A 24085-nucleotide genomic window follows, 5' to 3' on the forward strand; every position below is an offset into this window, starting at 1 on the left:
CTGTAGTAAAATAGTATTTTACTGCTACAAAGTATAGACACCAATGTGCATGTATGGGTGTAGCGGAGTGGATTTCTTTTGCATTAAAACCAAAATTTTATACTCCACCAGTGCATTTTGGATGTACACATTCTATCTCACCTGTCACATCAGCACTGGCTTTCTGGGTAGAGCTGGTTAAATCCACTGCAGCATTCTCTCCTCTGTATTTGTTTTGCCCATTAAAGCTGCACACAGGTACGTGACGAGTCACAGGCTGTAGAGGTTCCCCATTGACAATTTCCCCAACTGACACCATTAGCTTCTGCCTAACAAACAATGATTTCTTGGGTTTAGGCAAACTTTCTCGTTCCAAAAAAGCAGACCGATTCAGCTCCACAAAACTGGAAAAGCAAAATACAAAGATATATCAACTGAATCAATGATTGAAATACAAATTTTGGACATGGGTGTTCAAAAAAGGCAGATCTTGCACATGTGACAGCAATAAGGCTGCAATCCTATCCACACCTTCCTAAACCCTACTGAACAAAATGAGACTTTTGAACAGACATGCATAGGATTGTGCTGAAAGATATATAAAACAACAAACTCTTAATGTTATCCTCTCTTTCAGCTAATTTTTCACGTTTTTATAGTGCCCTTCCTCCAAGGAACTCAGGGTGGTGTACATAGTTCCTTCCCTTCGTTTGTCCTCACAACAACCCTGTGAGGTAGGTTAATCTGAGAGATAATGACTGGCCCAAGGCATGGCCTAGGAGAGGGGAGTAAAGGGGGTAATTTGTACCTGGGCCCTGGGTCAAAAGGAGGGCCCAAGAGCCAAAGGAGGGGGCCCAGAAATTTCCTGAGATTTTACAATTTCCTATCTACTCAGACTTGCTGCCCACACAGGATGCTGGTGACACTACCACAACTAGGGATGCTGAGGACACTACTGATGCCATATGGGTTGGTAGACTTGGGCTCCAAAGACTTTTCCAGCCGTCTCTACCCTCCCCCACCCTGTTTTGCCCCTCCCTGCCCCAATTCTGCTTGCCCGTCACCACCCTCCCCCTTTGCAAAGGGGTCCAAAAGAAACTTTGTACCCCCTGATAAAATTCCTCTCAGAGACCCTGGCCCAAGATCACTGAGGGATTTGAACCTGTATCTTCTAGGTCTAAGTTCAACTCCTGAATCACTACACCATCCTGGCTGTCATATTTGGAGTTAATATTTATTTCTAACTCCCCCCCCCCCCAAAAAAAAATAAGTAGCACAATCAATTAACATTAACAAGACTTATAACAAGATTATGAAATTTCCATAAAGTACAGTATTGTAATAACTACAGTATAATCCATTTCTTAAAGTGTTCTATATTAGTCAAGTTCATACATGGAAACAAAAAAATACAGCACTCCAGGAAACATTTATAGTCAGAAACAGGACTTTTAGCTATAGAAGACTGGAGCAAATGTAGAGGGTTCCCAGAAACAAGCCCAGGCAGCCACTGAGTGTTGGAGCAGCTGTCACTTCTGGTCATATTCTATTAAGTCTTAGTACAACCATAGAAGCAGAAGCATCTTACAAAGATGAAGTCAAATAATCACAATTGATCTGGAGTCAATTAAAGGCAACCACAATTGTGACTTCCAAATTCCAACCATTGCAAATTCCAACATTATTGGAATTTCTGCTTCGGATGCCCAGAAAGGAGAGAAAGATGGATAGAAATCTTGTAAATAAATTCAGTTCAGACAATTTGCAAACTGTCCCAGATATGCCAGCACTTCATGATCAATGAAATCAAAGTTCTCAAATACATGTAATACAATCAGTAATTACAGTTACTGCTACTGATTACTAGAACAAAACTGTTTAACCGGGGAATAGAGCTGAACATTGGACTTGCTGTGAGTGTTCCTTCTCTCCATCAGTCTGTAGGACACACTTTTGAGGTTATTTCTTCCCATCAATCTCAAGAAGCAGGCATAATCCATCCTATTTCTAGTTCCAGTAGATATTCACATTACGTTTGAACCAAGTCACTTTGAGAATACATAACATATATAACAGTTTAGCACTTACCCATCAGTAACACTCAAGCCATAATAACTTATAAAATCAGTTGCATCTTCAGAGTCCTTAAATAGTAACATGCGAACTACATTCTCCAGTGGAAAGATGGTGGATCTTTGAGCATTCACAGTATAAGCAATATTGAGAGACCTCAATGCATCTCTACGAATCTGAAACAAATTTTTAAAAATGTGTTTGTTGCTGTTAAATAAGATACATAACATGTGCATTCAGACAACTGTTTGGCTTCTCACATCCGTGACAATGAAAGAGATACACTTTCTAAAATTATCTTCTTACAGATTTGTAAAATTTGTGGTTTTTTCCACCAACACTTTTATATCCCACCTTTCTGTATTTAAAAACAAAATACCCACAAGGTAGCTAGCAAGTATTGCTAACTAAATGCAATAAACTATGCAATATGCAACTATTGCTTATGCAATAAGCAATACATAAACTAAATATAAAGCAAGACACAGAAACAGCAGGATAAAATGAGCCAGAATTAACAGTTCATTATTCTCCAGCCATACCATACCTTTGCAACCCAGAAGACCAATGATGACAGGCCCCAAGGACCTTGTTTTGCTTTCCATAAGGGCAATATTCCCCATACTGCAGCAGATGCAACTCTGGCACAGAATAGCTTATAAATATAAAAAACTATCTTGACAAGCTAAACTGAGCCTCAGGTTTCAATTACTGTACCTCCCTTTGCAATTACATGCAACTACATTGCAACTACATGCAATTACATGCAACTCCCTCCAGTGCCTGAGTCAGAAAGGCCTGTCCTTAATTACATTGACTGTTTAAAAAAAAGGATAAAGTAAAAACACCCACACAAGGAAAACTACAAGTGTAAATCCTGGATTTTCTCATCAACTCATCTATGTTCTTACCTGACTGAAATAGCAATGTAACAAGCATGCATTCAGGTAAGATGCTGTTTGCACAAGCTTGAAAAACCTGACAAAATTATTGCTATTTAATGCAGCAAAGGCTTGAACTGCAAATCGAACTTCCGCAGAGTTTCGAACAGCTGGAAGAAACTGTTGCACTTCTCTGTTGAGGAAAAAGAAAGGGACAGGGATTTACTTACAGTGCTAGTGATGGAAGCTACTTTCATAAAAAAAATGCATTCAAAAAATACAGCACAAAAAAACCTATGCTTAAAATTCACATGTAATCAGGCACTTTCAGTCTGAGACTGCATCAACGTAGACAAAGTATTCACCCTTTTATTTCAGTGTCTACTTATCTGAATAAAATCAACCGTTTACAGATATTCTTACATTTAATTCTAAAATCACAGCTATATTAGTTTACTGCAACACATGCAATGTCTTGGGGGAACCCTAGGACTGACATATTTACATAAATCGGTATTGAGAAACACAAACTTGGAAACAATGTGGTCAGAAGGCCATGAGATGCGGGGGGGGGGCTCATTTGTGACATTACAACCTACTGGGGCACAGAAACATCAATCGATACCTCTTGCGTCTTTCTTCAGTCGTGAAACCTGATAGGTGACTGTGGGCCAGTCACCATCTCTCTGCCTAACCTACTCCACGGGGTTGTTGCAAGCATAAAAGGAGGTGAGGAGTCATATACACCACCTTGAACTTGTGCAGAAGGAATATACTCGTGCAGCTTAAAATTTAACAGAGTTGGTGAACAGATGGGTCTGCCTAGAGCAGGATGTTAAACCAAACGGACTTTTGTTCTCTTCCAGCTGTATCCTTCTGTGTTATTGTCACAGAATTTATCTACCTTCTATCTTTACAGTGAACACTGCCATTTCATTTAAGGTACAAATACTGAAGTGAAAGAGGTCCAATCATTTCATGATTCACCTGAGAATATCCCCTTTGTTGAGATTCAGAAGGACATTATATCCCCTGAATTCTGCTTCATTCTTGCAGTAAATACCCTTGTTTGCAAGATCTTGATACATCTCCTTCAGGCTCTGGAGGCATTTAGTCATGTTCTCATTGTTGATCTTTGCATCAAAAGAGGACATCGGCTCTTCACATAAATGATGGGAACAGTGGATATGGAAACGGGTACACTTCTCAATCAAGGCAACAGTCAGAGGACCACAGAGGTGTTGCTGCGTTATATCCTGGCCAAATGCACAAATGCAAAAACTTGAGAACAGAAAAGTAATCTGCAATTCTACTTAGGGTGCAATCCTAAACCCTTGTCAGTGCTTTCCAGGACTGACATAAGGGCAATGAAGCTCTGAGGTAAGGGAACAAACATTCCCTTACTTTGAGGAGGCCTCTGTGAGTGACACCCAACTGCAGGATGCAGTACATGTCCCATTGGCACCGCTATGGCAGTACTGGAAAACAGTGACATAAGGGGTTAGGATTGCGCCCTTAGCTATTTTACACTGCATTCAAAGATTTCTATGATTCTGCACATTTCAAATTTGTGACTCTTCATTCTCCGGTGCTGCTATGAGGGCAATTCTCTGGGTTGAGGAGACGCTATGAGGACAATATCATCCGGGTTGATTTAAGTGCAGAACGATGTGCACATCCACACAGAGAAGTATCCACCCTCCAGTTCACTTTATCTTCATGTTTTTAAAAAAAGAAGTCAGATAAAAGACCCCAGTAAACGGTGGGGAGAGTGTATAGGAAGCAAATTTGAAATTGGAACAGGTGACATGTAGAAGGAAAGGGCATCATGGGTTCAAGATACAGAAAACAATATCTCAAATGCTGTGCAAGGCTGGAAAAATTACAAATGCTGTGCAAGGCTGGAAAGGTATACTCTGGAAAAGATTTAGGACTGGAAATGTATGCAGGCAAGAACAAGGCAGAGCTGGGCATAATTAAGATATCGGAGACAGAGGTGATGGTAGCAGATGAGACACTTGATACAGCAGCTTTCCCTGCCCCAACGAGTAAAAACAGCAGGAATGAAAAGGGAAGTCAGCACCAGAGATCATTTAAGAATTTATTCTGCAAATCTGTGAAATTTCTAGCACATATAAAAGCCAATTCTTGTGTTGGCTGGATTGTTTCTCACAATCTTCCAAATACTGCAAGAATAAAAGCTATAATCCACAGCAACCTACCTCCCAAAAGCATCACAGCGTTCCCCCAACCTTTCAGACTTCTGTGGTTTTCCCTCAGAAAATCTTCACCTTAGGCTAATTCACTAGTTTTACTGAATGACTAATTGTTTTAAACAATTCAACTGGCCCAAGTATGCACAGCAAACACAAACATTTAAGGGGTGGTGGTCTCTTTGGGCAGAGTTGATAACATTAAAATTGTGCATTATAAAAGTAACAACAAATGTTGTTAATTACACACAGCTTGTCATCTTCTCTTTCCTCAAACATGAATGTATCAAAGTGAACCTTTAAAGCTTGCACACATACCCTCATGACTGAAGTCTCTGCCCCACTACAGTGGAATATGAAATAATGTCACCTTCAAAATTCCTCTCTCAGTTGGATGCACCTAACCGACATCTACTTTCCTAAATTTCAACAGTCAAATTGAAGGACGCCACTCAAACTGGTTACCTTTCTTATCCCACGAGTTCTATTCCATACAAAGTCATACCACTCTCGATAATTTCCTTCTCCTTTGTCCATGATTTGTGTTACTAAGTAGTCCATAGTCATGCTCAACACTTCAGAAGGTCTCAGTTCATGCGGCAAGGGCTCCTCCTGGTCAGCTGAAGACCTGCTGTATTCCTTTATGGCTGCTGCATGGTCAACCTGAAAATGGGAAAATGAAAAACACCTCAATACAAAAACCCAGAAAGTTCTGTCTCATTCAGTCACATTCCCATTACAATAAGGGCTCTTAGTCAAGTCAAGTCAACCTTTATTAGGCATAAACATTAGGTAAGTGAAGACTCTGTAAATAAGGGCTCTTATCCCAAGATGATTTGTCAGTCTTCATATTTCTGGACCAGCCACTTTCAACCTTTACTGAGAAAGCTAATAAACATATTGTTGTAAATGGCTTATTTACAGGTAACATATTTAAATGGTACATTTCTAAGAGCTACGCAAAAGCTCTCACATATACTCATCCCTGTAGCCCTTGAAGACAGCTTCCCACATGGCAACATTCAGCCATGGGAATGCTCCTTCAACATGAAAGGGGGCTATGCAAGGTTGCTTGAAACAGTCCCATGTCTCACCCATGAAGACCAAATCTAAATCCATTCATTAGAATTATTTGTCTAGCTCCTGTGAGCTAGAAATGTAGCATCATTTGCAAATGATATTAATTTAATCATATTGATATTAATATTAATTATATTAATTATTATTATTAATAATAATATTAATATTAATCATATTGCAAATGATATCATTTGCAAATGATATTAATGCCATTTTAGTAATTACATTATTCTCACTAATTAAAAGAATATTTTAATTGGAGGGGACCACAAAACCCTGACATGTAACATTGATTCCTGGAACCAGAGAGAGTCACTGGATTCCTGGGTATGTTCTATCTACTTTTTCCAGGGACTGCGTACATTTCAAGCAGTACAGCATCGAACTGAAAGCCCAAGAAAACTGCAACCTAGATGTTCTCTTAAGCATTAAATAAAGTATTTATCTATTCACTTAAGGATTAAATAAAGTTACATGCACTTTTTAAATTGTACAGATTTTTCTCTGCTACTTAAGAAAATGTTGTGTGTTGACAGTGACTTCCCACAAGTATTTAATTCATTAATTTTCATGAACACTTAAAAGCATGAGCTGGTGTTTTTGTTTCTTGTTTTTATGACAAATGCACTTGCTTTTATGCTCTGGAATGTTGCATCCACTCAGAATCAAAACATGTACACCTCTAGCTTCAAAACACTACTGGCACCTTTATAAGACATTTCTAGTCAACAGCCCATCAGTACCTTGTCAGTTCCTGGGAGCACTTCAAAGGGACTAAGTTGGTTCCTCGTTTCCCTCATGTAACGCTCTTTTTCTGGGCACATATCTGGGCACGTGCCAACAAAGGTTTTCGCTCTGCCAAGATCTGTTCTTTTTACTCGTGCTAAAACACAGAAGCAAGGAAGCTTTTATAGTCTGGGGTGGCTTGCATGTATTAAAGGGGAAAAAAACTATTGTGATAAAATAAGTATTTGATTATGACACAATGCTACTTATGGAATACCTATGAGAGAACCAATCTTGACAATAGCTTGCCATGATCCAGTCAAAGTTTAACAAGTCCAGTTCCCACTGAGACCCTCTTCACATGCCTACCAAACTACAGGAGAGTTGCTTCTTTGGGGTGACAGTTCACACAGCTGCAGGGCATTTATACAAGTGATGACTTTCCTACCTAAGCTGTAAACCAAACCTCCTCATCCCAGTACATTAAAAACTCTCACCTTGTCGCATGATTTTATCTCTCTGGTCTAGAAGGCGGTATTTGTCCTCGGAGGTTTCTGCCACCACACCTATAAGGCTGCTGAGAGAGGATGTGGAGGCTTCTAGATTTTCTGAGCCGTGACCTTCAGACCCAGAATCAAAGATGTCTGACTCAAACTGCAGAGACTTTTTAAGACCAGGCTTCTTAACGGGAGAACTAAAAACAAGGAAGTTTGCTTTAAACAAGCATGTGTTTATCAACAAGGGGAGAGAAATGAAACATGATTTGGAGAATGGGCATTGGTCTTCCATTCCATGTAATTGTCTGACATGCTGAATGCCTGCAGCACAGAAGGGTGGAAAAACAGGGTTGTTACCTAATGGAAATCACTCCATGGGAGAACACTGTGCTCACAGTGAAGTGGACTGAGCCCAATGTACTGTAAAATTAATCCAAACTGGCTCACAAACTGGCAAATGATTTAAACTTAATAAAGTAATGCAGAAAATATTACCCACGGTACAAATGCAGTCATGAACATCATGCCATGTTACCAGGAAACAGCTCATAGCATTCCAAAGGCACATACATTACAAAACTGATAAGGCTATACTATAACAGTGTTTCTCAGGCTATAAGATGGTTCTCAAACTGGTGGGTCGTGACCCACCAGTTCATGTTAAGCTTCCCCTACCCCTTTAAGGGGTGGGGGAAGAGGAGAGATAGGGACGCATCCCTAAGGAGTGTGTGCTTGCACTTACATTTACGTAGTTTGGGCTGTAGGAGGTGAGCGGAGCCCTGCGCAGCTCTCCGCAGGGCTCCCCGAGGCTTAGAACGTTCAAACACAGACATCGCAAAGCTCTTCCTGGAAACCAGAAGTACTTTGCGATGTCTCTGAATGTTCCAAGCCTCGGGAGCCCTACAGAGAGCTGTGCAGGGCTCCCCTCACCTCCTGAAGCCCTAAACATGTAAATGTAAGTGCAAGCACCCCCACCTTTGCCCCCCTTAGGGATGCAATCCTGGAGATTGCTTTCCTATCATTGCCCTTCCCCCACAAAGACTTACTGAGGAAGTAAAGCTCCCTCAAAGTTTGAGAACCACTGGGCTATAGCATTCCCAGAAATTAATATAGCAGAAAAGAAAAACAAAAAAATACAATAAAGCCATCAGGCACTCAAGCAGCAAAAGCAGACAACCAATAAATAAAACTAGCCAGAGATAATAACAAATAAAACTGGCCAGAGAGAGTCCAGACCAGGAAGGAATCTAGCTGGAAGGAGGAGTTCTATGAAAGACTAGAACTATTCAATTGTAAAAATTCCTGCGGGGGTTTAGAACAGCCTGCCTATGTAAACCGCCTTGGATTAAAGTCTGAGGAGAAATCTGATGACCAAAGAAAGGCGGTATATAAATACCTGTATAAATAAATAAATAAATATACGTATTTCTGATCTGGCACCTCTCTAAAGGTTATCTGCAACAATGATATTAATTCTGCTACATGTATTTTCATATACAAAGATTCCATTGAAGAATACCTACCTTTTCTTGGACAGGTTTCCACTGGCAGTCGACCGAATCAAGGATTTGCAAAGTGGAGGAGGCTGACAACTTAACTCTTCATTGCTTTGCCTCCCTTCACTTTCATCTGCCTTCTGCTCCTTGGATAAATATCCTCTCTTATTAGGACCTTTGCAAATGGAATGATACCACAAGCTTACCAAAAATTTATCTTATTCTTCCCATTTTGCCCTGTGCAGTTCTGAGAAGTGAATCATAACATAACAAGTATTTCAATACAATAAAATATTGAAATACTGTGAATGTTATGATTCATCAATTTCATCCCATTACATTCAGCCCTATCCAGTGGTTGAATGCAATATAGCATCTATGTAATGTAATGGAGTGAAATTGACTAGCATGTAATACAGTAGCATGAATGTCCTCCTAACAACAGAATCACTTTACCATGGGGATCAGAGATCATATTGCCATTGTTAAGTGACACAGACCTATATAATGCATCTTCTTGTCAAAAGGGAATGCTTTTTCTATAGCAAGTGCTAACAAATAGCCTTCAAGGTACCACATGCCAATCACAACTATCTAATTGGCAGGTTCATCTTCCAGCAAGATGAATTGAAGTTTGGTATGCTCTTACTAAGGGCATATATGCAATATATTTGAAGAGACACTTGGCCAACAGTCTGAGGCAAAGAGGCAAAGAAGGAAGGCCCATAGCCAGGGAGACAGACCAGGGACAGACTGCACTTGCTCCTGGTGTAGAAGGGATTGTCACTCCCGGATTGGCCTTTTCAGCCACACTAGACGCTGTGCCAGAACCACCTTTCAGAGCGCGATACCATAGTCTTTCGAGACTGAAGGTTGCCAATATATATGCAATAAGGGGCTCCACACCACAAACATCTCCTCTGCACCAATAATATGCTTACCTCGATCCCTGTTCACAGGCAAAAGAACAAGATTGCATGCAATGCTGTGATGAGAGTGATGCCACAGTCCTCAGGGAGGTGAAGTGACCATATATACTGGAACTCAAACATCATTGGGAAGGAATCACAGCCAACAACAGGGGTCAGCCTATACCCAAAGCCACAAGACTAAACGAGCATTTTTAAAGACGTTCTTAACATTAATGAAGACTACGCTATGTATACGGCGAGAACGCCACATTATGCAGTTCAGCTTCTAAGAATTGACACAGTATGCATGTGTATGCCACACATCTCTTTGTACACAGATGCACAGCTTTTCTACAGAGAACTGCAACACAGGGGTCCTTTTTTTGGAAATATACACATATAGATACCCCCATCATCATAATGCTACCAGGCATTCTGCTGTTATATACATCAAACAGATTTAACAACTTACTTGGTCTCTTCTTCTGCCAAAATGTCACTATATTTTCATGCAGCCCTTTTGCTTTCTTTTTAGCCAAAACAGCACTTTCCTGAAAAACACCATGTCATTTTAGGTCCAGCGAGAATAATAATAATAATAATAATAATAATAATAATAATAATAATAATAAAACTTTATTTCTATCCCGCCCTTCTCCCCAAAGGGACCCAGGGCGGCTAACAACATATAAAACAGATTAAAACATAATTTCACAAACAGATAAAAACACATTAAAAAACACATTAGCAGAACCCATAAAAATAGTAGTCAGATAAAAGAATAAAAGAGCATAAAACAGCAGTACTTAGAGGAATCAAGCCTGTAGAAAGTAACTAAAAGATGTATAAAAGATGTTAAAAAGGCCATGAAGTCAGAAGGCTTGATTAAACAACAAGGTCTTCAGGCCTCGCCGAAAAGTCTCCAGAGAGGGAGCCATTCTCAAGTCAAGGGGAAGGGAGTTCCACAACGTTGGTGCCACTACTGAGAAGGCCCTATCAGAGTTATCAGAGTTATCAGAATCAGAGTTATCTCTCAATGGCCACAATCCTAACCAACTGACATAGGGGGAATGCAACTCCGAGGTAAGGGAACAAACATTGTCCTACCTTGAGGAGGCCTCCATGACTATCCCCCAACAGCAGGATGCAGCACATGCCCCAGTGGCACAGTTATCCCAGTGCTGGAAAGTTGGTTAGGATTGCACCCAATGTCATATACCATGAGCTAAGCACAGGTAAATATTTGCACACTGCAACATAGCATGCAACTTCTAAGAGAGCTCTTTCCCTTTAGAGATGAATCAACCCCACTGTACAAGTTCATAAAACTGCAGATTACCAATTTCTACAAATATTTCAGTCAGTCATTCCTTTAGTATTTGCTGCAAAACTGCAGTATACAACCTTAATCAAGGACATTGAAGTTCCAATGATTTCAATATATCTTAAAATGTGCTAACATAAAGGCCAGATTAAAACCCATGTTACCCAAGTATTAACATTTTACTTATTAGAGGAGCTACGTCTGAACCTAGAAGGTATGGATTGAGCTGCCAGTACTGCCAGAAGAGCTAAGCAGGAAATACTGTGATCTCATTCCTGAATGGGAGACAGAATGCCAGGCTAAGACAAGCTGTTTGTACCCATTGTGGCAGAACAGTGTTGCTGAGGAGCTGATTAGTTATGGCAGCAAGAGTGCAGGGGAGTATGTGAAGGCCAGCCAGCAAAAAACGGAAAAAACCTTGAGGACCTGTTCAGGCTGGATTTACGATACCTGCTGAAGCTTGATGGCACACAGCCAGAAAAGATAATCCATACCATGAAGGCAACATCTGGTGACTGAGGGTTCTGTGAATCTTCCACAGAACATATTGCAAAAACCCCATTGAAAAATGGCAGTTTAGACTAAGCCTGCCTATGTAAACTACCTTGAATGCTGTCTGAAAAGACAAAGAAAGGCAGTATATAAATACTATGTATATATGAATCCTAGCACTTCTAGAAACAACATCTGACTCAATATAAACAATGTGATTGCCATTTAAAAAAAAAAATCACATAATTTAATTACAAGTGAATTGAGGCAAAGGTGGAGAAAAACAAAGTCACACATGATAATGCAGTTAAATGATTCAAAATATAATGTAAACAATCACCTGACCATAAGGAAAGTATATCCTTTAAACAGGATCTTTGTTTCTAAAGGTAGAGGTTACTGCTGAGAATATTAAATCGGTATTCAATTAACTAATATTAAATATTAAAACATAAATAAAATTATCCAGCATATACATAATATTTGCAATATTATGCAAATGTTTACACTTTTGATTTTCTGTTAATATGTTAAAACTCACATGATCATAACAAGAAATAATAGCCAACTTTTTGTTTCGGATACTACGGATACGTTTGATACGAACAAACTTCTTAAAGTAATTCCCAATAATGTTTCGGTCATTTAGATGGTCAGGAATGGCTTTGCAGTGGAATACTTTGGGTTCTATTGATGAGGAGCCCTCAAGACTGTCTGCATTCCCACTGTTCCGCTTTCGATGCAAAGGACTTGAGATGGCAGAATCTGAAAGGAAAATACCCTTTCAATATAACAATTACAATGGGATAAAATAATATCAGAAATAAAATACATATCTGAATGCTAAATTTGCATGTTTTAGGTGTAAACTGCAGCACGCACACACCCCAAAAGTGACCAGAAACTTTCAATTTCCATTTTACTAATTCACATCAAGTTTTGATACATACCTTTCAATGGTGCCTTAGGGTCTCCCTCTTGCGCTGCTAGCCTAGCCACAGCAAAACCAGACTGACTTCCCCCTGCTACACTTGTCTGTTCCACGTCTCCAGACTCCAGGACAACTCTCTCTACTTTGGACTCTTTCATAGGATGCCCGCTGCCTTTACTGCTTTTCAGTATATCTTGCATTGTTCTGCCAAACACACCACCAGCCACACTAGGTCGAGTCAACTTGACTGGCCGCTTACTGCCAGCATGATCACTCCTGGCTAGAAGCTCTGGTTCCTCTGCAGCCTCATAATTGTGTTTCCTGGGAGAGTGGTCTTGTTCTTCTTTCCTCTTTGTTCCTTTCCCAAGGAGGGGAAGTGGCTCAATCAAAGTTGGCAATTCTTCACATTCTGGTTTGCTTGTTCTACTCATTGGAAAAGTCTCCCCCAAAGGCAAAGACCCAACAGATGTGTTCGAATAAGAAATGAAACTGCTACTAGGGCTTGAAAAGAGACCTGCAGCTCTCTTTTCATCTTTCTCCACAGTCCTGCTTGATGAAGAAGCAGAAATGGATGATGTTAAAGCATTACCACTTACTGGATTGGAAACACTGAAGTTTGTACTAGCACTTGAGCTACTGGTCTCTTGAGACATGCCAAAGGAGGTTAGTTGTCCACTATCACCTGGAAAGGAAAACGTGGGACAAGATGAGATCAGCCGATTTGGTATCTTCTCTTGTTCTGATCCAGTGTCAAAGATAGGGTTGAACAGCGTATTCTCAGCAGTTTTGAAGCTGAAACCTGATCCTGCAAAGCCACTGCCTGAAGTTCCTCCAGATGTTGCTTCAAAATTAGAAGCACTCTGAAAAGTTCCAAGATTTGAAGGTGGTTTAAAACTGAAACGTTGCTTGCCAGCAATGGAAGTGCTTGGTGGTGCAGAAGGAGTCACAAAAGACGTTGCTTGTCCAAGAGAAAAAGACTGCGTAAATCCTGGGGGCTGCCCAAATCCCATAGTATGCCCTGAAGAACCACGCAGCCCTGCAGTAATGGTGAAATCAGGTAGGTGTGTAAAGCCTGGATTCCTTATCAATCCTCCACTGCTCTGCTCAAAAAGAGGGAGACGATGAAATGGTGGCTGAACTGGAAATGCTCCAGCAGATGAGTTAGATGGAGTCCGGACCATTCCAGGTTGCTGTCCACTAAAAGGCATATTAGGGTTCATCTTCACAACTAGAAATTGACTCAGTTCAGTGATCACACCTAGAAATCACCAGTTTTCAACTCCTAGTCCATTGTTCTAGTGACCTACAATGCAAATATAAATAGTGTTCATGACACTGTCAAGACAGCTCTCTAAAAATTTCAGAATAACAAATACAGTATTTATTGTGCAACAACACATGTATCTCAGCTAGCATTAGAAATCATACTATTAAATGAATAACATATTTCAGGCCAATATCACAATACAAGCCACAACAACAACCCAGCTATTGCTCAGCACAGTAACTGCTCTTGCTCATAAGCTCTGGATCAAACTGTACAGCCAGCTGGAAAACACTAAATTTACCACTACTAGTTTTGTTGCTAACAAGACCAGTTTGAATATGACATTGATGCAACAAACTATTTTAAATGCAAGCACCCAGGGTGAAAATAATTTGAAGATTGGTTGAACATGGTTTCATTTTGGTCTCTGTCATGAACTATGGTACCCAAGATATGGAGAACAAATTCTCTTTGCTCTCAGAAAATATACATAACACATATACATCAGGTAATGTGGCACAGCAGCTAAAGAGACTGAACTGAATCAGGACTTCATCAGTTTGAATCTCAACCCTGCCATAAGCTCACTAAGTGACTCAGCCCTGCCATAATTCAGCAATAATTTACACTATAAAGTTGCTATAAGGATTACATTGAGACACAAGTAAGTACACTACACCCATACTGAAGTACAAGTTCGGTTCCTGGGGTCTATACTTAAGTCAAACATCTGGTTCTTGCTGGGCAGGAAAGGATTCGTGGACAGGGTTCTGGAGGGGGGTAGGATTGGCAGTAGCCACATGCACCAAAGCCTAACTCCTTCCTGGACCCAATCTACCAATACAAGGCAAACCTGACTTGCTCCAGCTGCAGAGCTCGCGCAAGTCTGAGTTGCCCCATTGCCCATGCCTGGGTTTACCTTGGTGCAAGGGGACAAATATGCCCTTACCCTGAAGAGACAGCCAGCATGGACAAATCCATACATAGGGATTCAGTGTGGGCCACAATGGCCCCACTTCATCAGCCAGGGGGGATAAAGGATAGGACTGGGCTGTTAAGCTGAACCACTCCCAGACAGAAGTGCCAACTTTGAAGTCTTTCCTGGAGATCCCCCTGTGACACACTTGCGGTTACACTTGGCCCTCCAACCAAGGGCTCTGAATGCTGGCGGGGTATACCTTCCCAACTCCCAAAGGAGTGCCAGCCCCAGCCTGTACCAAGTCTTTCCTCCAAGCCTGTCATTTGCTCAACAAAACCACTAAGTGCTTCCCTTCTTCTGCACACTCTGCAGGAAACTCCCTTACAGACAGAGTTACTCAGGAAGAGGAAATCAGAATTCTCCTCCCACTTCCTTGGGTTCTTTATTGGTGCATTTCCCTCTAGTCAAATAACCACACACATTATAGAGAGTTTTATTAAAAGAAAGATGTAATTAGTAAGTTAAGGGATCTCTTCAACCCCAAACCAGGGCAAGAAAAGGAAGAGTTCCAGAAAGGTAAGTTGGTATATATGAAGGCAACAAGAAAACAAAAAACTAACTTCCTAAGCTACATACTTAAGGCTTACAAGACTTGTATGTTGATGATGCCAAGTCCCTATTGAAACCACCAGAGCCTTAGGTAGAACCTGAGAGAGACTCAAGAGACCTTCCTGCCTGAGAACAACTTGTCCATTTTATCCCCTTTTCTCACAATGGTCCATAATCTATGTTGAACCAAACTCTACATAATTCTGCTGAATCCTGTTTAGCTCATCCCTCAATCTGTCACTCTTCTCATAGGTATACTCAATTTCTCACAATTGGTTGCTAGCCACCCAAACCCAGCTCATTCCTTAGCTCTTCCCAGAGGTACCCCTCCCTTCTTTGGCAGCTTTACTCTTCCAGTTTGTCAGGGCTCTGGTTCTGCAAGAACTTCAAAGTATTCACATTCCCATGCTAACAGTTGTTCCCAGCACAGCATTTCCTTTTCCCAAGCTTACAGAAAGACTCATTCTACTTCCTCATTCAAGGACTGATCTTTTAATTTCCCACATTTTAGTCCAGTGTTTCTCAAATTGTGGGTTGGGACACACTAGGTGATTGTGAGCCAATTTCAGGTGGGTCCCCATTCATTTCAATATTTTATTTTTAATTTATCAGACTCAAAGCTACTATGGTATGCGAATGCATCTGGGGAAATGTTATAGCTCTGTACTTTTAACAGGCTACTATGTATATGCTTTTAACAATGACAGTAAATGGGACTTACTCCTGGATAAGTGTGGGTAGGATTGCAGCCTAGGATTGTTAACAATTTTCCTGCTTGATGATGTAGCTTCCAATCATGATATCACTTCCAGTGGGTCACGAAAGGCTCTCATTCTAAAAATTGGGTCCTGGTGCTCAAAGTCTACTTCTAAAATCAGGTATGCACAAGCTCCTGATTTTAGAAGCAGACTACCTCAGAATGCCAGCTGCAGGGGAGGGCACTAGGACACAGGTTGTGCCTTGCTGTCTTTTGTGCTCCCTGAAGCATTTGGTGGGACACTGTGAGATACAGGAAGCAGGACTAGATGGGCTACAGCCTGACCTAGCAGGGCTCTTCTTCTGTTCTTTAAGTCTGAGAACCACTGTTTTAGTCAATTTCTTAGCATGCTCATTCCCCCTAGAGAACATCCAAATTCCACAATCTCTTTCTGTCATTACCCCTCCAAATGTAATGTCATTTAGTCATTGAGAACACAGCTAAATCTTGCAGACTACTTTCAGCAATCAGTCACTTGGAGACTGATCCCAATTCCTAGAGGCTCCAATCAAACCAAAGAGTTGGCAATCCTACTCCCACATAGGCTAGTTTTCAATATACAAAGACATCTATGGGCATGAAGGAGTACTCAACTACATGAGCCGCCTAAAGGGGCTGTGTCGGTTGAACACCTCAATAAGAAGTGGACTTATGTATGACCCTCACATTATCTCCAGAGAGAAGGAATTTAAAGAAAATAAGAGTCTGATCCTATGCATGTCTATTCAGAAGTAAGTCCCATTATAGTTGACAGAGCATATTTCCAGGTAAGTGTGGATAGGACTGCAGCCTCAGAGCCCAATCCCAGGTATGTTGACTCAAAAGTAAGTCGAATTATAGCCAATGGGGCTTACTCCCAGATAAGTGTGAAGAGGATTGTGGCCTAAGGCAGAGATGAACAGAGGCCTGGAACCAACTTGTGAGCCAGACTGGCAGCGTTTCCATTCCTCGTGGTCGCCCCTAATAGGGGCAGTCTGGGCAGTCTGGTGAGGAGCCCCAGCCTCGCCCTCCCCCTTACCGAGGCCTCCCACCTGAGAACCTGCGCTCATTGTCAGGGCAGGGCCTGCTCCAGAGACACCCCGTAGAAGGGAGGCAGCAGTGCCTCTGAGGCTGTGCAGAGTGCGCTGCTGCCCTCCCCGTGTGCAGCCACCGCCGGGCCGGTGGGGATTCGGAGACCCCCAAGCTGGCTTTGAGCCTCCCTCTGCAGACCCACCGGGGAGGAAGGAGCCGAGCCCAGCCCAGCCCAGCCCGCCCCCGCCCACCGAGGAGCGGCGGGGCAGACGCTCCTCAAGGGGACACCCCCCATCCCTGAAGCAGCAACTACCTGGAACAGACGCGCTGATACTACCAACCGCGCCATCAGGCTGGGCCGGGAGCGCATGCGCACTGCGCAGCGCTGCCTGCGCACAAGGAAGCCCTAGAGGTGGGCAAAGACGCGGAGCTCTGAGCGCTGTCAGCTTCCGGTAGTCGAATGAAAGCCCCAAGTGGCGGTGGCGTAGCTGGAGGGGGCCCCTCCCTCCGGAGCCATTCCCGGCGGGGGGAGCAAAACGGAGCTTGCCACCTCCAAGTGGCCTTCAAGGTAGAAGTCTCGAGCACAGCCAGGGCGGCCAGACCAGGGTCCCCTTTTCAGCCTCCTGTCCTGGAAAAGCACTTCAAGGGTCTCCTCTCCCTTGAGAGAGGAGCCTTCCTGCAGTTAATACATTCAGGGCACAAGCCAACCAGGTCTACTCAGAAGTAACCCTATTTAGTTTAATGGGGCTTACTCTCAGGAAAGTGTGGTTAGGATTGCAGTCTAACAGCCCAATCCTATCCACACTGTCCTGGGAGTAAGCCACATTGACTCTAATGGGACTTACTTCTGATGCATAGGATTGGGCTGCCAATTAAATAAAATGACATATTCCCAACATGTAATGAATTACATGTAATATAGCTTTAATTTGATAATGAGTCATAGAGTGTTTTAATTAACCCCATGAAATCAGTCTATGAGTGTTTTTAGCTTTTATTTTGTCATGTCCTACATTTTTCTTTGATGTCCTACATTTTGGGGGCCTGGCAGGGTGACCAGATCCAATGGAGGGCAGAGTGCCTATCCCTGTAAGCCAGTGGACCACAGGTGGTCCGCAGAACCCTGAGAAGTGGACTTTGAGGACTCAGGGTCCTGCATCTTGCTGAGTCCTATCCAAATTTCCAGCCCTGGTGTAGCTGTACCAATGGGGCATGTGCTGCATCCTGCTGTGGAGGGACAGTCATGGAGGCCTTCTCAAGGTAAAGGAATGTTTGATCTCTTACCTTGGGGCTGCCTTGAAGCCACACTGGTGCTGGAAAGCTGGATAGGATTGGGCCCTGATTGCTCTCCTACAGACCACTGAAGTGTTGGCTGCAGCTGTGCTGGTCCACTCTCTGGTGGTCAGTGGACTACCCCAGGGACCACCACAGAGGGTAAAGAATGGACTGCTGGCAGGCACTGTCAGCACTTCCACTGCCCTGCCAAGTGCTCCCCCATGGACTGCCAAATATAATGGTATTTTTTGTGTGCAGGGGAGTGAGGCTTGCACGTGGTCCACGATGATTCTGATTTTTGCCTCAGTGGTCCAAGGGCTTTTAAAGGTTGGGAGCCACTGCGTTAACCATTGCATGGAAGAGGGAATGGGGGCGGGGGCAGCTCAACATGGAAGGTCTTAAAAAGCTGCCCCCGCCCCCATTCCCTCTTCTATGCAATGGTTAAAGGTACAGGCACTCAGTCCTCCATTGGATCTGGGCACCCGGAGCGCAGGTAAGAGGTCAAGCCAGTGCCCTCCAAAGGACTGCGCTGAGGCTGCCCCGCTCGGGTTTTCTCATGCTTGTGCCGGAGTGCTTCTGCTGTTTGTGCCCGGCTGGGAAAGAGGACGCATTTCCTGTCCCCGCCGCCCTCCTGCGCTGCTGTGAACTTGCAGAGGCTTCGCGGCGCTAGCCCGGGGCGGCCCCACATCGCTTGGTCCTGCCTGGCGGAGGATGCTGCAGGGGCCTCGCCCGCACTCTTCGTGAGATGAGCCTCCTCATCCGCAACCTGCAGAGCGCCGTCCCTCTCCGAAGAGCTCCGCTTCGCAGGAAGGTGGAGCAGCTCCGGTGCCTTTTGGGCGTGCAGGGCTTCGACCTGGGCGTCATCTGCGTCGGCAACAAGCGCATTCAGCAGCTCAACAGGAGCTACAGGCAGAAGGATGCGCCCACTGACGTGTTGTCCTTTCCGTTCCATGAGGTAGAGTAATCCTAGGGGGAGAAGGAGCAGGGCTGTAGCAGTCGTACTGTGTATGGACAACCGAATGGCCATCAGTACATGGGCACAACTGACAGTCAGATAATGGCTGAAGGCAGTGTTTCTCAAACTGTGGGTCGGGACCCACTAGGTGAGTCACGAGCAAACTTAAGGTGGGTCCCCATTCATTTCAATATTTTATTTTTAATATTTTAGACTTGATGCTACCCCGGTATGTGACTGCATTTGGGGAAATGTTACAGATCTGTACTTGTAACAGGGTACTGTGTATATTCTTTTAACAATGATAGTGAATGGGACTTACTCCTGGGTAAGTGTGGGTAAGATTGCAGCCTAGGATTGTTAAAAATTGTCCTGCTTGATGATGTCACTTCCAGAAGACATCAGTTCCAGTGGGTCCTGACAGATTCTCATTCTAAAAAGTGGGTCCCCGTGCTAAATGTGTGAGAACCACTGGCTTAAGGACATAGACATTTTCTGTCTTTGGTGTGGGAAGATTGCAGCATCATAAAGAAAAATAGTCAACTGGTCTCATGTAAGCAATATCTGTTTAAATAAGTTTTGCACAAGCAGCAGAGATAAAAGTGTCCATCTTTTGCAATGGGGATTGATCTGTGTAGGAATCAAGTGAGATATGCAAAAGTCTGTTCCTTCCATTACAAATTAAAGCCTTAAAGCCTTTTTTTTACCATTATTATGGCAAAGCATTTATATAGTACTTTACTTTATGCTAATTTATTCATAGTTCATTGAAACAAACAAGATATGATAGTATAATAATATTTTCACTCCAGAGCTGGATAGTAATTAGAATGAAGCTAATATGTAGTTTCAGGTTAAGTTCCCCCTAAATTTTCTTAGAGCCCTGAAATCCAATCCCAATGTGCTCAATTGATTTACTCCCATCCTAAGCATTTACCAGGAAATTATTAACTGATATTAATAAGATGGTAAATAGGATTGTGCTATGAGGTATTTTATGGGTTAGTTAGCGCCATCCATGGGTGAATGAACAGAGATTTAAATTCAAGTCTCACATGTGCAACAGTGGCACCTGCTGGCTCCATTTGTGCCATGGAACATTCAGAAACCTGAATTTTATTGTTTTTGTTTTTAACATGCTTGTAGCTTCAAATATCTTCTATTCCAGTACTTTCATTAATAATGTTCATTAATAATGTTCAAAAGATTTGCAAGGTTTAAGAATATATGTTCTGGGTAGCCAGTGTTCTTACATTTTAATCTTTGGATTATAGCTGCAACCTGTTTCTTTCACAGAATCTGAAGGCAGGAGAGCTGCCACAGTCTTGTGCTCAAGATGAATACAATTTGGGAGACATTTTTCTAGGAGCAGAATATATCTTTCAACAGTGTGAGGAGAACAAGGAAGACTACAACAACATTCTTACTGTAAGCAAGTGTTTCTAACTCAGGCACCAGTTGAGTTTATAAGAAAGAGTTTAGAAATGACAGTCATGATGTAAAATGACTTCATTCATTCATTTATTTAGTATATTGCCTGCCCATAAAGCTGCTCATCAAAAGACAAAAGTAAAATAAAAGCATTTAGCCATGTATTTGATTTTCTCTATAAACTGTTTTGTGAACTTTTAGGTTGAAAAGTGGTATGATGTATAAATATTCTTAATAATAACATTTGTATTGGCAACCTTCAGTCTCGAAAGACTATGGTATCGCGCTCTGAAAGGTGGTTCTGGCACAGCGTCTAGTGTGGCTGAAAAGGCCAATCCGGGAGTGATAATCCCTTCCACACCGGGAGCAAGTGCAGTCTGTCCCTGGTCTGTCTCCCTGGCTATGGGCCTTCCTTCTTTGCCAGGCTCCTTCTTTGCCTGGGTGGACATCCAGTCTTGGGGAGAATCTTGAAGAGGCCGTCTCTGCTGACCAGGTCGAAAGCCTTTGTGAGATCTATGAAGGCTATAAAGAGTGGCTGTCGTCGTTCCCTGCATTTCTCCTGCAGTTGTCTAAGGGAGAATACCATATCAGTGGTGGACCTGTTGGCTCGGAATCCACACTGCGATTCTGGATAGACGCTCTCTGCAAGTACCTGGAGCCTCTTTAGTACAACTCGGGCAAACAGCTTTCCTACAACGCTAAGGAGAGAGATGCCGCGGTAGTTGTTGCAGTCACCCCTGTCACCTTTGTTCTTGTACAGCGTGATGATGTTTGCATCCCTCATGTCTTGAGGTACTCCACCTTCTCTCCAGCAGAGACAGAGGATTTCATGCAGCTCAGTGACGATGATCTCTTTGCAGCATTTTAGGACTTCAGCAGGGATGCTGTCTTTTCCAGGTGCCTTGCCAAAGGCAAGGGAGTCCAGGGCCACGTGAAGTTGATGTTGGTCTTTTTGCCGAATATGGACAAGGCGGTGTTGTAAACGGTATTCTTGAAATGTTCCCATCTGTTGGATGCGTTTGCGTCGGCCGGGCCTGGAAGAGATTCCTCAAGCGCTTGTGCAAATTCCTCCACTTTTCTCTGATCCCGGGTCTTGCTGGTATCAATGCGAGGTCTTCCTTCCTTTTTCGTGTGATACAGTTGCTTTGTTTGCAGTTTCACTCTGCTGCACACCAGGGAGTGGTCAGTGTCGCAGGCAGCACCATGATAACTGCGTGTGATCTTGATGCTGGGAAGGCTGGAGTGTCTGGTGAGGATCAGGTCGAGCTGGTGCCAGTGCTTTGATCTTGGGTGTCTCCAAGAGACTCTATGTTGGGGCTTTGTGTTGAAAGAACGTGTTGCTGACACAGAGACCGTGATGACAGCAAAACTCTAGCAGGCGTGGCCCATCTTCCTCTCTGGATTGCGCCCTTAAGTCTGTTATCTCACCATTGTAAGATTGTTTTGTTTCACACCTAAGCCTAAATTACAAAATGCTAACTCAAATTTTTAATTATCATCTAAGAAAAGATTTGCTACCTAATGGTCTCCATGTTTCTTAGCGTTTAGCTTTACTTGCCCATAGCAAGCTGGTCTTCCCTTTCTACCAAAGTTAACAAAATGTTTACCCAAAAGATCTAACCCTCTGACACTTATACAATAAAAAAGCACAACTCTTCTTCCAGAAGAGTAACTATATTGCAACTCGCCATCCTGCACCACACTCACAAGCTAGTCTAAAATAGTGTTCCAACTGGGCAGCAGAGATTGTTGTTTTTGGGCCAGTCACAATAACCTATTCTTGCAAAAGGTCATCACACATAGTTGTACTGCACCAAATATGGATAGTAATTTTTTATACTAGAATTGTGACAAGCAGCATACCAAATGGGGCTTATGCATCTCCACAGCTACACAATTTATTTGTAAGATTTGGGGTGCTATGTAGCTCTGTCAGCACAAAGGCTGCTCTTAAGGATGTTACTGGGTATTCAAGTTGCGTTCATGTATATGGACAGCCATTAGGTTTTAACTCAAAATCTTGGCTATGAACATTAGTGATTATACCTGTTTCAAGTGTGTGATGAATCCTTTTGTCCCATGATTTTTCCCTCCAAGAATTGGAATGTACCTACCAATTGGCACATGATCCAATTGTTTATTCCAACTGTTTATTCCACTTCAGCAACCAGGGAATGCCACAACATCACTCCAGCAAATGTAAAAACTCACAGCATACAGGAAGCTGGGGTAGTTCAATTCCAGCAGCCTGACAATTCATGGCCCTCATAGAAGAGCACCCATTTGTAGAGTAGTGAGATGAAAAATACGTAAGTGTCACAATAACTCCTTTGAGCACTAAGAAATCACAATTTGGGCTATAGAGTTAAGTAAAACCAGTTTATGGAAATTTTCAATGCATCTGAAGCAAGATCTCTCCAATATTGTGCTTTACTATCAAAATTAAGTGAAATACTGAAATATTTACTTGTTTGGGTAGGTGACTGTTGCTCATGGCCTGTGCCATTTACTTGGATATCAACACAACACAGAAGCAGAGTGGAAACAGGTAAGTGCTCAGCTTGAGCTGAGAAAAATTAACAATATTTGAATTATCCTATGAATCTGCTGACACTTCTTACAGCACAATCCTTGGGTGGAAAGATGTATAAAAGTAAATCCTCCACTCAAGGATTGTGCAATATAAATAAATGACAAGTTCAAGTTTCCACTATCAAGTGTTATCTCTCTTTTTCAGATGTATGAAAAGGAAGCACAACTTCTCCAGAAGCTAAGCAAGCTGTCAGGCACAAACCTCCAACCACTGACCAAAAATCATTTCTAGTGATGTTACAAGAGACATGTTGGTCCATCAAGTAAATAAATATTAGTTATATATAACTATTAATGGATCTTTACACCTAAAACTATGGCCCTTATAAGCAACGTCTCCAGTGTTGAATGTGAAGGTTCAGGGAAAAAAATGGAAAAAATAATTTCTTTCCATTTCTTCCCCCAAGGGTACTTTTTGGTTTTTCCAACAAAAGCAATTCTGATGATTTTTTTTGCTTTTTAATGAGTAAAATGATTTTTAAGATAAGCCTTTACTCACTCAAAATTCCAGGAACTAGGTCACATGAAGATTTGTATGCAAAATAGTCTACAGAAGGAGAGAACAATAATTACTGTGAATATTGTAGAAAAAAATACAAAGCCCAAATCCAAGATGTGTTTTTGCACCTAGAAGGTACTGCTATCTTCATGAGAAGAGCATATAGT

At 42.3% G+C, this 24085-nt stretch overlaps 2 protein-coding genes across 3 annotated transcripts in view; one reads left to right on the top strand and one right to left on the bottom strand.

Moving 5' to 3' along the window:
• The window catches only part of MCM3AP (minichromosome maintenance complex component 3 associated protein), a 46933-nt gene extending 29391 nt beyond the window's left edge, over positions 1 to 17542 (bottom strand). For both annotated transcript variants that reach the window (XM_066631464.1, XM_066631455.1), the window contains exons 1-12: positions 17480 to 17542; positions 12623 to 13906; positions 12214 to 12437; positions 10329 to 10407; positions 8973 to 9120; positions 7450 to 7646; positions 6970 to 7109; positions 5612 to 5809; positions 3921 to 4189; positions 2964 to 3126; positions 2068 to 2228; positions 142 to 383 (exon numbers count right to left, since the gene is read on the bottom strand). In XM_066631464.1, the coding sequence (XP_066487561.1) occupies positions 142 to 383; positions 2068 to 2228; positions 2964 to 3126; positions 3921 to 4189; positions 5612 to 5809; positions 6970 to 7109; positions 7450 to 7646; positions 8973 to 9120; positions 10329 to 10407; positions 12214 to 12437; positions 12623 to 13823 (3022 nt within the window). In that variant the 5' untranslated portion in view covers positions 13824 to 13906; positions 17480 to 17542. The remainder of the gene's footprint in view (positions 1 to 141; positions 384 to 2067; positions 2229 to 2963; positions 3127 to 3920; positions 4190 to 5611; positions 5810 to 6969; positions 7110 to 7449; positions 7647 to 8972; positions 9121 to 10328; positions 10408 to 12213; positions 12438 to 12622; positions 13907 to 17479) is intronic.
• A 1354-nt stretch (positions 17543 to 18896) lies between these two features.
• YBEY (ybeY metalloendoribonuclease) lies at positions 18897 to 23707 on the top strand. The gene is made up of 4 exons (XM_066637420.1): positions 18897 to 19396; positions 20693 to 20824; positions 23307 to 23375; positions 23565 to 23707. Exons 1-4 carry the CDS (start codon positions 19187 to 19189, stop codon positions 23649 to 23651), a joined length of 498 nt encoding a protein of 165 aa, XP_066493517.1. The 5' UTR covers positions 18897 to 19186; the 3' UTR covers positions 23652 to 23707.
• Positions 23708 to 24085: the final 378 nt, after the last annotated feature.

Source organism: Tiliqua scincoides, chromosome 1 (genome assembly GCF_035046505.1).
Source record: "Tiliqua scincoides isolate rTilSci1 chromosome 1, rTilSci1.hap2, whole genome shotgun sequence".
In the NCBI taxonomy this organism is placed as follows: Eukaryota; Metazoa; Chordata; class Lepidosauria; order Squamata; family Scincidae; genus Tiliqua; species Tiliqua scincoides.

Excerpts from the sequence above, each read along its gene's own strand:
- YBEY (XM_066637420.1), top strand. The coding sequence starts at position 19,187 with ATGAGCCTCCTCATCCGCAACCTGCAGAGCGCCGTCCCTCTCCGAAGA. Across the intron at positions 20,825-23,306 it reads ACTACAACAACATTCTTACT|GTGACTGTTGCTCATGGCCT; the intron begins GTAAGCAAGTGT and ends TTGTTTGGGTAG. Across the intron at positions 23,376-23,564 it reads CAGAAGCAGAGTGGAAACAG|ATGTATGAAAAGGAAGCACA; the intron begins GTAAGTGCTCAG and ends TCTCTTTTTCAG.